General features: G+C 43.2%; 1 protein-coding gene and 1 long non-coding RNA gene across 2 annotated transcripts in view; one reads left to right on the forward strand and one right to left on the reverse strand.

The window, feature by feature from the left end:
* The window catches only part of LOC131888500 (hemicentin-2-like), a 56,036-nt gene that overhangs the window by 22,777 nt on the left and 18,309 nt on the right, over positions 1 to 14,950 (forward strand). Inside the window, exon 2 of the mRNA XM_059237374.1 lies at positions 720 to 803. Within this exon, the coding sequence (XP_059093357.1) occupies positions 764 to 803 (40 nt within the window). The 5' untranslated portion in view covers positions 720 to 763. The remainder of the gene's footprint in view (positions 1 to 719; positions 804 to 14,950) is intronic.
* Positions 1,194 to 1,637, reverse strand: LOC131888507 (uncharacterized). The gene is made up of 3 exons (XR_009374113.1): positions 1,609 to 1,637; positions 1,401 to 1,528; positions 1,194 to 1,300 (listed from the first exon to the last, which is right to left on the reverse strand). It is a non-coding gene; the product is annotated as an uncharacterized LOC131888507 (long non-coding RNA).

The raw sequence follows: 14,950 nt of genomic DNA on the forward strand, positions 1-14,950 counted from the left end.
ATGGGAGAAATACAATATCTAAGAAACGGTTTTTGCATCAATTTGATATTCTTGTCTGAGAAAAAAAGTCTGCTTATGAATTAGGAACAAGTGAAATACTAATTCTTTACCTCCCAGGGTATGATGCTATCACACCTTAGAACCAGAATAAGTACAAAAACCAGAGGGCTAAGTCTTCAACCATTCATGCCATTCAGGGGGCATACGGTGATGAATGTAGAAATAAAAGCTTTAGTGGCGACACTGACAGGATACTCATTCCTCCCGTTTCAAGCCAAGTGTTCCGGGAACTGAAACGTTCCAAGTAGTGGCTGTTATACCTGGTAGTCGGTAGTGGAGGGCAGATAACAGGGAAAGAAGAAACGATGTAAAGGAAATTGCATGGACCTCGTACAGAGCAGAAGGAGCAGGCTTCGAGTAACTCCCGGGGTGCTTGTCGACAATGATAGAAGATGCCTTTTCAACATGATCCAACTCTTGAGATCTTCTCTCTGCACATTTTAAAATGCCACGTGAAGCAGCTGAGAAATGAAAGACTTAGAAGGTCGACTTGAAAGCTTCCGGAGCCAATATTTCATGGCAACTTGAGCAGTTAGTTGTACTAACAATGCCAGTCAACCTGCCAGCCACTACCAGCTTCAAGTGGAAATGAACCCGAACCCTTCACTCAGGCCTAGTGCTGCTTAAAATTAACCTTTCTCTCACGTTTTCACTTCCAGACGAGGCACGAGGCCCTAATTGACGTGCTGAAACCATCAAGACAATGAGGGTTCTGTTCCTGGTGACGTTATTGGCTCATTTGGGTGAGTTTCTTCCTTTGCCTTTGTTTCCAGGTTGGGTGAGACGGAATAGCCTTCCTTCGCTGCTTGGAGAAGGGGTTCTCTAGGTTCGAACTGTACTGTACAAGTAGTTCAACAAGGCTCCATCCACTATATAGGGTGGCCGTGTACGCCGTACAAGGTAAACCCCGGACAACTATAAATCATCCGCCCGAAGGCACACCAACACCTACCACACGAAGTTCAAACGTGTTTAAATCAAAATTTATCAGAGAAATGTGACAAATGGGTCCTTGCCATGACTCAAATAGAGAACTCCTCGAGCTCCACCGCGGGAGCGAGTCAACAAACCACTCTCATTCGGAACTCAAAGCACTTTTAATGACTTGGCAGATGAAGGTTTGGCAACTTGGCGCCCTTGGATTCATTTTGCACCGAACTTATTGGTGTACCGTAGTCAAGACATTTGCACGCTTTTGACGCTTCGTATTCGCATAGAGAGATATATGAGGTGAGGAGGTCTTCATTGGACAAGTTCAAAGCAAAGAAAATGGACAGGTGCGTAAACAAGTGCAAAGTGCAGTAGGAGAAACATCTCATTTACATGAATAGAACACGAACCTTCCTGGGGATCTGGGGTGTCCTTTTCAGTTGAACGTCAGGCGAATTAATCCCAAACGCCATCCGAGGCCCTTTCTGAGCTCGAAAATGCACAGATAAGACTCTCCCAGCCCTTAAAAACAACTTATCTTCGTTTAAAAAAAGAAAAACACAGGCCTGAGTGCAAAAAGTAAAGCCTCGGGTATCAGGGCAATATTATTTTTATTACCCAACGACCAATAAGTGGGATGGTAATCTGATGTTTTCGGCTTTCCAGTTTCGACATCTCGAACTTTTAGTCAGTGTGACCGAAAATGTGTGTTGGTTAGCCGTGTAGATTGCGTTCTTTGCAACTTTGGTGGGCTTTTGAGGGCCGATTGCGTTCGCCTGCCTTTCTTAGGACCATGTGGCCTTTTGTGTGCACTTTTTGTCGTGATTTCGATTTACTTTTGTCACTTTGTCGTGCAAGGAACTCGTTCAAAGGTTGGAAAACAAAACCCACCGTAATTTCTCATCTGTGGGTACAGAACCCTTCATCTGACGGAAAAAGAACGGATCGGAGCTTGAAATAGTTCGTTATAAGCTCCATATTGTTACATAATAATCACTACGATGGAAAGAAAGGGTTCTCCAATCGTGGTTACTCATACAGTAGTTTCTCTGCACATCCTTAATACGTGCTGGTAAAAGAATGAAGTCGTAAAATTAGCAAAGAGTGCTCTTGTTTTGTTGTGAAAGCATTACCGTTTGCAGAGTCACATAAACAAAATGTATGCCAGGGTCTCTAAAGGAACGAGAAAGCTTTCGATAATTTGCTTGTCACGTTCCAATCACTTTTGTCATTGGAATGAGTGAGTCTTGTAGACGGCGACTGGGTATTGTATGAAAATCCATTGGGTTTCCATAGGGCCACCAAGACATAAATGACTTTAGAAACAACGGGACGGGAAAGTCAATAACTTTCCACATTGCGCACAAGTTTTGAAAAGCTCTCACTTATTTTTCCAACACCAACCCCTTTTTATTTGTTATATTGCGGATTAAGGCGACGATTTCGTATTTTGGAACCAAAAGCGTCTAACTTCTTTCAACTTGATTTCCAATGCAAATTGAATGAACGACATGTAAAAGCCAAATTGTCCAAGGGTTAATGCCACATGCATTGCAATTTATAGCTTTTACTTCAAAAAATAAATTCGATTTGGCTGTCTCAAACTGACGTTGCTTCTATTTCTTTCACTTGTACAAATATGGGTGGGTGTGTTTGACTCACGCAGTGACAAAATGAATTGGCACTTCTTGCCCCAAGGATACAAAGATATCGAGTCTGATACCAGTTAATTGAATGGCGAATACTTGTGGCATACTAATCGAGAGCTCAGGGGAATTGTTACTTCATGGGACGTCAGTTTTTTGCCCAGGTAGGGAACCCTGGCTGAGAAGGCGAATAACGCTAAGCCCCGCAAAAACATGTCTCTTTGTGAGGGCTCAAATTGAATTTCCCTCTCCAGCAGTTTGCGTTATCCAGGACCGCTGTGAGCTGAGCGTTGATAAAACGTGTGGTTTCCACAACGAACAGACCGATGGGGGTATCTTTCCCATAGGAAGTTCAAGGCAAGTATTCCATACCGTGTTTGACCCAATTTAAAGGTCTCTAACTATGGTTGAGCCTGATCGGTTGCCAATTCAACTTCTGGCACACTCGAGGTCTCTTGAGTTGATGCTCGGGTGTTGAATTTGATCTGAAAAATTTCGCGTAAAAGTGACACGTGGCTCTTTCTAAGAAATTTCAGGAGAGATTACCTTCTGAAATCCAAAGAGGGAGGAGAGGAAAATAGTATGTGCCAAGTTGGCTGGTTTTATAACCGATTGGAGAGTCATACAAGATGTACTTAATCTTTGTTGTCCTCGCCATTGGTTATCAGTTCGGTGGCAGTAAAAATGAGAGGGGAAGAGAGTTCCTTGAGTGTGGGGTAAGTTCAAAGACTGGGTTCTTACAGAGTGGCCAGAATGTTTAAAACTCCGTCTACGCCCTGTCCATAATAAAGGCGGTTTATAATTAACTAAAAGTCTAAAGACTTCTAATATTGATAAATAAATTTGATAACAATCATAATGGATCCAACTTACCCTTAGCGCTTCCTTTTCCAAACAAACCGGACGGTTTATTTGACAGCCAGGCAGAAAAAATATTGACAATTCAAGCCTTCTTTGTCACTCACATTCCGGGAACAAGCAAATCGATGAGGCTTCGTGTGAGATCTGATCTGATTAGGTCAGATACAGTGAAACAGTTCGACACGTCTTTCAAGCCAATCATTATTGAGCCAACCCTGTAAAGCAAGATTCCAAAAGAGGTTACTGTCAGCAGATGGGACTCCGGAGTCTCCCAGGAAGACCAGGCGACCCAAGGCAAGCTCAACAGTGTAATGGAGTCTTGAAAGTCTACAACTTGGTAGTGTTCGAAACAGTAGCGACAGTTTTCTCGAGTACCCCAATGCACAACGAGTGTCTCTTTGAAACACAAGCATGGCAAAGAGGGGGAAAGGGTTGGAGCGAGTGTGGAGCGAACGTGCTGAAATCTCCATTTTGAAGGGGATCGTTTTTTCTTGTCAATATACAGGAAGGGACAAGCTAGTATTAAGCTGTGTCAAGAAGCAAACCTGGAGCCTTTGGTTTCTTCACTATGCAATCACAATCTGCAGCTAACAACAAAATAAGTGAAAAGCCTTTTGTTGCACAGTACACAAAGTCCAACTGAATAACTTTTTGGGGGGGAAGGGGGGAAGGGGATTCTCTTCTCCCTTGTTTCTGTTGCCAGAAAAGTGCTTGTCCTCTATACAAATTCCAGTCCAGAATATTGGACTCGGCCAAGATGTCACGTCTTCTAAGCAAGGCTTAGGTACGTTGAGTGAGGAATCCCCTCTTAACCCGCAATTTATGCCAGTCCTGTCGTTTGGCAAGAACATGAGGAAAATCACGAGGGCCATTGACACGGATCATCTTACTGACAGTTGTTTGTTGAGGGTAGAAGGGTCTATTTCCGTTCCAATTACCCGTTGTACGGAGTAAGGCCTCATCGGCTTAAGTACTAGAGCTTCCAAAGCTGGAAGAAGGCACGTGGGTGTGCGCCCATGATTCTTGTCTTCGGCCTCTCGGGTGATTTATGGCACGAATCTGTTGAACCTCATTTGCTTCATAAATTAGTGCTCAGAGTGCGAAAGGCGTATACCCTGGATAGCCATACATATCCCAGGAATGATGAAGATGAGTTGAGACATTCCCACAGTGCCCGAGTGCAATCCCGGGTTGAGAGATGAATGGGCTGTTTTCCATTGAAATTCGGAGCGGCCTTGAAGATTGTTCATACTGACCTTGGCGAAGGTTGACAGGCATAAATTGTAAGTGTGACTGCGATCCAGATTGCGGGAGCATTGGCATTTCTTTATCGAAAGCAACAGTATGCATTGTACATAGTTTGACATGCTTTGCTCCACTCGTGCATAATTGGGTTTCAATTTTCCACTGGACAGGACGCGTGCCGATGGACTGTAATTTTCATTTGATGCATACATACCTCAATTTAGGGCGGATCTCGCAATAAGCAGCTCAAGCTAGCTTCCTTGTGAGTCGCTTGTGGACCCACTAGCTAAGCTAATATATGCAAACAGTATACATATTTCAAAATATAATCTTCTTCACGATTGTTGCTGCACTGCCCTCCAACCACCAGAACGAGTATGTATGCATTACGAATATGATCCTCTGTCCGTGTTCCCTCATCAGTACAAAGCGCTTTCAAGAGGTTTCCACTCCGTTGATTCCTGGCTTTCAAGTCGTATTTATTAGTATCACGTTGTTTGAGACTGCCAACAAGTCCGTTTCATATCCCGATATTTGTTCGTTCCTTTGACAACATTGACTTTCACTCGGTTGACACTTTGTTGTCTGGTTAAAAGAATTATTGGCAAATCGTTATTTGGCAAACAAATTCAAGGAGACATGCTGTCAACAAGAAAAACGAATCCTCGAGTGTCAAGACGACACAAGCATGGTCTTCAATGGCCCTCGAATTTGGCATCCTCTTTCTCGAGCTCATTCCCGTCCTCAACGTAGTACGTACGTAGTTCCATTGTTTTGTGCTCGATCGTTTCCTTTAGCTTGACGTTCTACTTCGACATTTATGTTTGGTGGCTTTGAAAAAGGGGCACGAAACGAGAGAAGCGACAACAATATCCATAAAAGTCCATAAAAAGAATTTCTTATCTCTTAGCAAATTTGTCTTGTTCGTTTCCTTTAGGGTGGTGAAGAGAGCGGCCATTCACTGTCTCTTTGGTTATGCCATCTTGGGAATAGGAGCAAGAGACGGTCTGGGATGGATGGTCGGATGGATGGCCGAATGGGTGGATGGATGGATGTTTGGTCGAATGGACAATTCTTAGGTCCGCTAGTTTTCGCCAGTTCCTGGGTTCGATGCAGTGTGCAGAGATTTCAAATGGAACGACCGCCTTGGCCGTACAGCAGATGGATGGATGTTTGGTCGAATGGACAATTCTTAGGTCCGCTAGTTTTCGCCAGTTCCTGGGTTCGATGCAGTGTGCAGAGATTTCAAATGGAACGAACAATGGTGAATAGAGAGTACACAAATGGTGATGGTACCATCACATCCTAAGTTCCGAATTACACTCTTGTAAAGAAAATGACTGAAGAAGAAGGGAGGGAAGGAAGGAGGGAAGGAAGGAAGGAAGAAAGGGGAGGGAGAAGAGCGAACTTAAGACCGGTGGATGGGCGCGTATACTGTATTTGTGTGTATATGTGTGTGTTTCTGGCACGCCAATTCAATTTCACCCCTAACCTACTTTTGGGACTTCACAGTAACGGCAATTTATGCTACAACAAGGTAATAAAAGCCAAGTTGTTCGTATGGAATCTCCGTGCCTGGACGGAAGCCCAAGTTGCGGTTATTTGAGCCATTTTGAGCCTACCGTATGTACGTACAGTATACCCTTACTATGCCTAGGGCTCCATCTTTTGGAACAAAGGATTCAACGACCTGATGCCTATCTACTCTATGAAGTTCGATCCTGTCCCTCCCTGTCCACGGGAAAAGAAGCTTCAGATTAGAGCTTAGTCGAGCTTCAGTTCTGTCAACTTTTTACGGTCCATCCATTTGCCCAGTCTGTTGATGTGGCTTGGTTTTCATTATCTCTCCAGTTGGAGCTCAGCGTTGATGGACAATATACCATATTTCCAGTATCTTGGGCCGAGATTTCTCCCGTTCCAAATACAGAAAAAGTTCCAAACCCCTAGGACCTCAGGGTATTTTTCCAGAAGGTTTGTGCCTCCCAAAGGACAGGGTTCCCTGGTCATCTGGTCAGAGAGCGAGTGGGTCCACACAAACATAATACAAAGATCCACATTGCATTGGAGTTCATGGTTTCCTGCTGATTCTGTGAAGAGCGTCGTGGTCATGAACTAGAAATCAAGAGCTGCTGTGCTGACACATTAAGGGTCCAATTTGAAACTCACATGGCACAGTAAATACATGCCTTTGAGCCAAAGACCTGGCCAATGGAAACGGTTTTTGTTTACAATCGTTGCCATTAACAGAGACCGGCAGATGGCCGCCCTTTTAAGAAGCCAGTCACTCGCTCTCCTCACTCTCTTATGCGTTGTTGTAGGAAGGATAAAAAAAAGCTTGAAAGAACCAAACTTAACGAAAACTTTCCGACGAACGGGTCGAGAGCCCAATGTCAAGTGGAAGGAGGACACATGAGGAGAAAAAGAGCCCAGGTTTTACGGGATGAGCTGAGCTCTTCAAAATAACTTGGGATTCGTATACCGCCAGGATTCACTTGATCATAACTCGGGAAGAGATCCAAAATCAGTTGTTCGTATTAGTTTGCGCACATTTGTCTCTTACCCTTAAATCTTATCAAAGAATTTCAGAAAATTCCTAACCAACGACGAGTTCGTAAATAAAGGCTCTATATACAGAAGTAGAGCGCCAAATAGTTTTCCAACTACTTTTAGGATTCGATTGCGCAAGACCTTGAGGTCGTCCTTGAACCTGAAGTTCGAATTAAAGTACGCCCAACTGGCTTTTGTCTTTTGTGCTCTAACCCTCATTTTGAGTGAATAGGAGGCGTTTTTTCAATGGCCATTTTACCTCATCAAAGTCATTTCTAGTGTTACCAACACTATCCCAAATACACCACTTGTCTAGGGGTAGTTTGATCCCTTAGCATTAATTCAGCATTTTTGGCCAGGGCTGCAATTGGGGAAGTACTCGTAAGTAGCACAACGGCCAGCACTCTTTATGAGCCACTGAGGTGGAACGGTTCTCACACACGAAATTCCTCTCCGCTACCAGGAAGTGTTGTTCCCTCCACATACTTGAGTGTACTACGTATTGTTTATATTGCATAGTGAATGTGCCGCAACACAATTAGCATTTAATCCTGAGATCTAGGAGCAGTTTCATTTCGAACGTTAACGTTAGAAGTCTTGGTTCGAATATTATGTGCAACATGACCATCCGATGCAGGACTGCCACCAGGAGAAATCCCTTATGCATCGAGCAAGACACGTGGCTGCTTGCCTTGGACGAAAGTGAAGGGGACAGTCGAAGACCAACTGTACAATGATCAAATCCAGGACACCTTCATTAAGTAATTGTTCAAGATCCTGAAACAATGAGCCACGCGTGCACCTTGATTTTCGTGGGGAACACTAATTATCCAGACAATCTGAGTTTGCGCTCAAGAACTTCGAGGTTCATGCAATTAAACATAAATGTTGATGAGGTCATGCAGTCTTGTTTGCTCTTTGTTGTCCTCGTGTAAGTAGCGATATCAATAGTGGTCAAGAATGGGGCTTGGAAAGAGTTCATTCACCAACCCAAGGGGATAAGTAATCGTTCCACAAAATCCGTGAAGGTTGTTTTTATGGCCTGTATCCTTGGAAAGGTAATTCGGGCCGCCGTTCCACTTTGGTCGTCGGCATTGGGAGTCTTTTGTGGGCCAATTTGGCGTGACCCATTGTGAGTCAATGGCTTGTGTAATGATATCTCGTCGTATGAAACTCATGCCTTGATTCAATAGATAAGATTCGTTTTTCTTCGTGGCTTGTATTTATTATGTCCTTGATTATATATCTGTATACCTCGTTCATCCAGTTACACAAACAGTGCTACAACTAGCTTGATGAGCGGCATAATCGTATTGTTGTGGACCCTTGATCGAAGAAAGGCTCCCCTTGATTGGTTAGCCTCTGATTCTAGGCCTTCTAGGGTCCACATTGAATATTTATTCACGACCAAAAAACCATTCGCTTGGATCAATCGGGGCCACTATTCACAATTACTCACGAATTTCTGTCAGGTTCAGGCTACCGTTTAATCATTTTTTATCATTTTACGGGCTATAAATGTTGTATTGTCGCTTACCTCAAGAAGGGAAGTGAAAAAGCACCGCACACATACATGGGCTTTGTTTGCCGAGACATTCCACTCACTGCATGTGAGCCATTGAAGACATGTTCAGTTAGGTGTACGTCCATTAAAAAGGAGGCTTTGGTCCAAGATGGTATCAGTGCATAGATCCTTTGCTTGACTTTGCCATCGACGACTTTGTGTATTTCGAGGCTGAAATAACCAGTGTGCGAGAACCTCGTTTCGGGTCAGAAATATTAATGATTGGTCTTGAAATGACAGCGAATTGTTGGTTATGGGTCGAAGACAAGAATGGTCATTGCTACCCACGCTCATTCGAAAAGTCGTATTCATCTGTCATAATTCAACGAGTGGAACATGAACCTCCCCGACGAAAAGCACTGACAAAAGATTCAGGTTAATCATAAGACCAAGGCGTACGTGTTTGGATTCCAAGCAAAGGAACGATGACCATAATAAATCATGACCAATATTTGTATATCAATAGAGGGCCATGTCGTAAGTTGTAATGGAGAGGGAAGGCAAAGAGGGGAAAGGGAATAATATGAGTGGGAATCGCTCTCCCTGTACAACTCCACGTTCCTGTTTCTTTAGGGCGCTTCTCAAGGCTTTGAAATTCAATTACGTCCGATCCCCCTTCACCTGTACCAATGCCATGAATCTATTGGCCCATTCAAAATAGTGAGGGGGAACAGGCATCATTATTGGTCGGAGTTTCATATTTCAGCCAATGAATAAAAGTCCTATCGACTTTGCCAGTAGTTTGCTTGCGAAAACTTTCTTGGATGGATGCTCTGAAGTGGAAGGGCATGATTACGTTTCTTTTGAGTGAACCCACTTCATTTCTGTGAAAGGTGCATGTTCCATCTAAGTAATTTGGAAATATAGATGAATTCTGGAAGTAGTCAATGCAGCAACACTGACAAAGTCAAATTTTGGTGCTCACCCATGAGCTTAACCAGAGGCAGCACGAGGCTAACTCTGTTGATGGGAAAGGATTTGAGTGGAATTTGTTAGAGTAAGCCGATTCTCTTAGTAAAGGTGGGCATCATTCATAACCCCGTAGCCCGATGACTTTGCCAGAAGCAGGAAACTATGCAAAGGAAAGAAAGTGTCAAAATACTAAGTCTTTTCTACCGTCACAATCATTACCAAAAGCTATACACACGTACTAAGCAAAGACCAATCTTTTACTGGTTGGGACATTACGTACATTGTGCACCTTTTGGCTGTTAAGGCTACATTGGTGAAATGCATCATTTTTTTGCCTCGAATATCGAGCTTTGGATTTAAACATTTCATTATGAACATAAAAAAAACTGAACTCAATTCCAGTTTATAGGTGCCACAACTTACATTGAACCACTACACCATGCCAGGGTTGGTGCCCATCTTTGCTCTTCCAGATCTGAAGTCAAATTTTAGCAACGGAGAAGAGAACCTGTTACAGAGGGGGCTCATACATTGTGAGGCTGTTTCTCTCTCTCTCTCTCTCTCTCTCTCACGAACAAACTCTGTTGCTCCACCCTACACTTTCACTCGCTTAGGCCTGAAACAAAAGTTTTGACACGAAAATTGGCAGAAACTTTCATGAGAGGCAGTTTAGGCCGATTAAAGGAGCTAACGAATCCAATTTGGGAGAATTCTGTGTCAGCCTTGTGAAGGACAGGACAACCAGCCGTTATATCCGTATATACGAACACTTCTAGCTTGCTCATGGAGTCGAAATGGCACACGATGGCCGACTTCTGGTTCATGATAAGGTAGAAAACCGAGCACAGCCAAAAACACTGACTGCCCTATAGGGCGAAAAACGGTGTGAGAGAATCTATACAACGGCCGTAAATGAGGTCTCTGTGGAACTGTTACAAATCCCTCAAGAACCCGGATTTTTGAGGCCTGGAGAATGTGCGACGCGACTTGTGACCTTGACTTGAGAGAATCTTTAGGCCAATATTATCTTGATTCCAAAGAATATGAAAAAGGCTTACAGCTCGGACGGTCAGATTCCCATAATACCTATAAAAGGACGTACAATTATATCGTACAAGTTTTTCAGGTCTTGGAGGTAACTTTGTTCCAATGATGACGGTTCATTCTTACTGACCGTCCAATGAACCATAGGGAACTACTTTTTTAATGCTCACTAGGTTCTGGTAGTAACCAACACAATATGAATATCGTAGAGCCGTCTTTGAAAGCAACCAATGCAGAATAGCACGTGGAAAATGGTTTTCCAACTTTCTTAAGATCAAGAACTCGAGGTATCTTCTGGGCAAATTTCAAAAACTTCATGGCTGAAACTGCTAATGAGCATCTTGGTTTCCTCAAACATGTCAAAAGAACCCTCCCCACTTAGCCAACAACTTTGATACACTTTTTGTGGCTAAGTTGTTCCAAGATATTCAGAGCTCAAGATTGAGGCAAATTTTGCCAGGTTTTTGCGTGGTTACGGTCCTATGGTTATTTTTGCTTTTTGGCCTGGAAGAGGGGGGGGGGAGGTAATTAGGTCTTTGGCTATCCAATACTTGCTCAACAATAAGAAATCTGGTGTTTTACGAGTCTATATCTGATAAATCTAAATATCTTGTCCGGAAGCAACCAATAAAACAACGTAATGGACCTTCTTGCAAAGGAACTAATGGCGTTTTCGCTCCCGCACTGGGTGAAAATGTTAATGAATTTTATGACCCGTTCATAAATGAATTCATGATTGAATAAATTAAGCTATTCTTGTAAGATACGACTGTTTGTAGATCAGAAAAGAAGGTTTAGAAAGCCTAGATAATTTGACCTATTTATTTCTCATATCTTGAAGACGAAATTTATTCAATAAGAGCATTTTGAGACTGATATCAATATAACGATGAGTTGCTTCTTGAAGGGTCTTTAAAATGTAATACACTCAGCTTCTGAGCAACATAGAGATTGATTTAAATCAAGCTCCACCGTGGCATTTAGTTATAATTGCTATGCGCTGTAAACAATATCCGTCGGTTGCCAAATAATCGTAGCTTGCTTGCATCGATTACTTTTGAGGCGGTATTTTTGACCAAATGTTTTTGACGTCAAAAAAGTGACAAGCTATAATTATCATTTGATCTCGCACACTACGTATTTTCAATTGCACAATACCTAATTTAGTACAAAAATATGAGTTTCATGAATCATGATAATGTTAAGTTGTATTAGAACAGAATTTTATTTCGAGATTTTTATTTCTAAGGTCACTTGTGACACTTGTATTCTGAAGCAGTCAAATAAGAATGAGAATTGTGCCCTGTTTTGTTTATCTCCGCAGGGCCAAAAGTTCGTCAAACGATCGTAATGGACTCGACTCTTCAGCTTCTAAATCATTTAACCCAAGGGCATCGATTCACCACAATGACCACAACCGATCCAACACTCCATTTGTGCCTCTTGGTTTCCTTGTATTATATGGGTTAGGAAGACAGACCTCTTGTAATTACGATGATCAAAGTATACGTACATAAGTAACTCGTTTGAATGCTGAGGGCTCAAAATAGATTAAGTCACCTTGGCCATATTACATATAAGCAAAGAATGAAAAATAAAGGTGGTTGCCATTCGAATTGGCTGGACGGGCCGGGCCCACTTGGCTCCCAAGTTTAACTTGTACACTTGGGAGCGATAAATTGTACAATTTCCACGCTTGGAAACCAGATCCTAGGCAGCTGGGTGGTGCGGCCCATGGCATAAAAAATAAATGGTTTGATCAAAGGAAGCGAATCTCTCCAGCTAACTTCTAACTTTCCAAGTTATGAGCGGAGATCCCGTCCGTTTCCTTTCCCATCCATTTGCAATTTTAAGAAGCAATCTACTTGTAAATCTGGAAATCTAGATCTTTGGCAACCGAAGTACGACTCGGTTTCGCACACACGCGCAAGTACCAATGAGGACATTCAGCTTGGCCCGCCTTAAGTCTCGTAACCGCGTGTGCCCGTACTAGGCTTGGAAGCAAACATCCTGAGAGAATTAGCCTTAGGGCAGGAGTGTGACTCTGGCCAACTCCCCAGTAACCTTTAAAGCTGCAACTTCCTTCATGTTGGATACAGTTCCTGGAATCACGTTTTTTTTTACTCGGAAACCGGCATTTGAGACTAGGGATTTCTAACGTAGGCGACCCTCCTCCTGCTTCAGTTGTGTGTACCCTGTTCAGTCCCTTATAACTTGACGAAGTGAAGACAGAGGCCACAAACGTGGTAAGGAGGCCAGTTGCAAGTAATTTCCGGTCTTGCATTTCAATGCAATAATTCTTATGAGACCACTATTGAAACCATTCGCGAAAGTTTGGCGTTCCAGAAATATCGCTGCCGCAGAGCAAATAGAGACCCTAGGCTCTGGAATGGTACTGCATCATTAAGCGGATCGAGGGCAATCTGGTATAGGAATCTTGATAAAATCACGCTTCCAATATCTTTCACGGCAGTAGAAAAAAACTGTTTTCATAAATGGGCTCAGCTTCTGTGGCGGAATGCACGGAAGGGATATTACTCCTCCTTTGATACCCGTCAGGTCCAGGTGTTTTTTAAGACTTGCCAGAGCCAAATGGCATTCATAGATCGCGATCAGCCGTCATATTTTGCATTTTCCCACCCGCTGGTCTTTGATTAATGTACACGTAAAGTGGCAAAAAGAGACTCCATCAGAACTTAGAATGAAGAAGATTTTGGACAATAGTTTGGACCTTCAATGAAGACATTCATTCATGCGGATATGTTCACTGACAGACAAAAGAGGCCCTCTTGGCCAACACTCCACTTCTGTTCCAACTGCCTGTCTTCCTATTATATACTTTATACATGTATGTAGAGTATGGCAGCCGCTCCTCTCGTTTGGAACCCCTTCTCAAAGAAGAATGAGAACACGGCCAGACGCACAAGAAAAGCAAAGATTGTGCCAACCATAAAGCCTGGTTCTCATTTTACTCGGGGTATTTACTATTTGCATAAGTATGAAACACATTTTGGGGCAATTCAAAGGGAGCCCAAGGATATCCTCACAAAAACGGTCACGTCATAGAGGAAATCTGCTTGGGCTCACATCACATATTATTCGTCTTTTCAAGTCAAGGACACAAGCCAAGAGCGCCAAAGGAACGGGGCTCGTAGCAGCCACCATAATAAACGGAAAGTTAAGGTAACGTAACTTACACTGATGAGATCTTAAAGTGTGGTCATAAACTCTCCAGATAAAGAGACCATGATTCCTTGAAAACACCCTTAAATTGATGCTATAATGTGCAATCGACGCACACTCCTTACACCAGCCAAGGGAATTGCAAGTCTGTACCATATCTATAAGAAATAATAACACAGGAAAGTGATATCTGAATGCGATAGGCCACATTACCAAGATGCGTCTTTTCCCTCCGAATTGGACCCCACAGAAGTGATGAGCTACCATTCTCAACTTCTCAAGGACTTTTCTTAGCCCAGTTTCCATCCACCTTATAGCCACTGCACTGAAGGTAGATGCGATTACGTTTTCCTGGTATATTTCTTCTCGTTGTCGCGTAACGTAAGTCGACTCGGCGAAAACCCCGACGAGTGGCACCCTTTTGCAACGGGCATACTATGTAGTACAGGAAGCTCGCAGACAAGCACCACACAGGCAGGCAGTAGAAGGGACCTCAAGGATCTGATTTGAAAGACCTGTCACTCCTAACTCTTTCTCACTTCCTGGATTGAACCTTGCGCCCTTCTGGTAGACATACGAGGACCAGAAGTTATGGCAACCAGCTTCCCCCGGCCCCCCCTCTCCCCCCCCTCAAGCGGTTGAGCCCACGAGATTTGAGATAATTTCAAAACGAAAAGGCCATTCGCCTGTCCAAAGCTACGCACACGCACCTAGTATGTACATACTAGTACGTACATACTATACATAGGTACAATATCCGAAGAATGGACGGTAGAGAGTAACGGGTAAGATGGTTGGGTCGTTCCACAGAATCGGGATGCGTCCTTGATGGTGCTAGTCGAGTTTCCGTTGTCTCATCCTTTGGAAAAGAATAATATTTGTTTCCCCATTGGGCTGTGTCCATAACTGGCTTGGCTTTCGGACTTGGGTCTATCCCAAAAGCCATTCTGTTCCCGGA

This window comes from Tigriopus californicus, chromosome 10, assembly GCF_007210705.1.
Source record: "Tigriopus californicus strain San Diego chromosome 10, Tcal_SD_v2.1, whole genome shotgun sequence".
NCBI classification, from domain to species: domain Eukaryota; kingdom Metazoa; phylum Arthropoda; class Copepoda; order Harpacticoida; family Harpacticidae; genus Tigriopus; species Tigriopus californicus.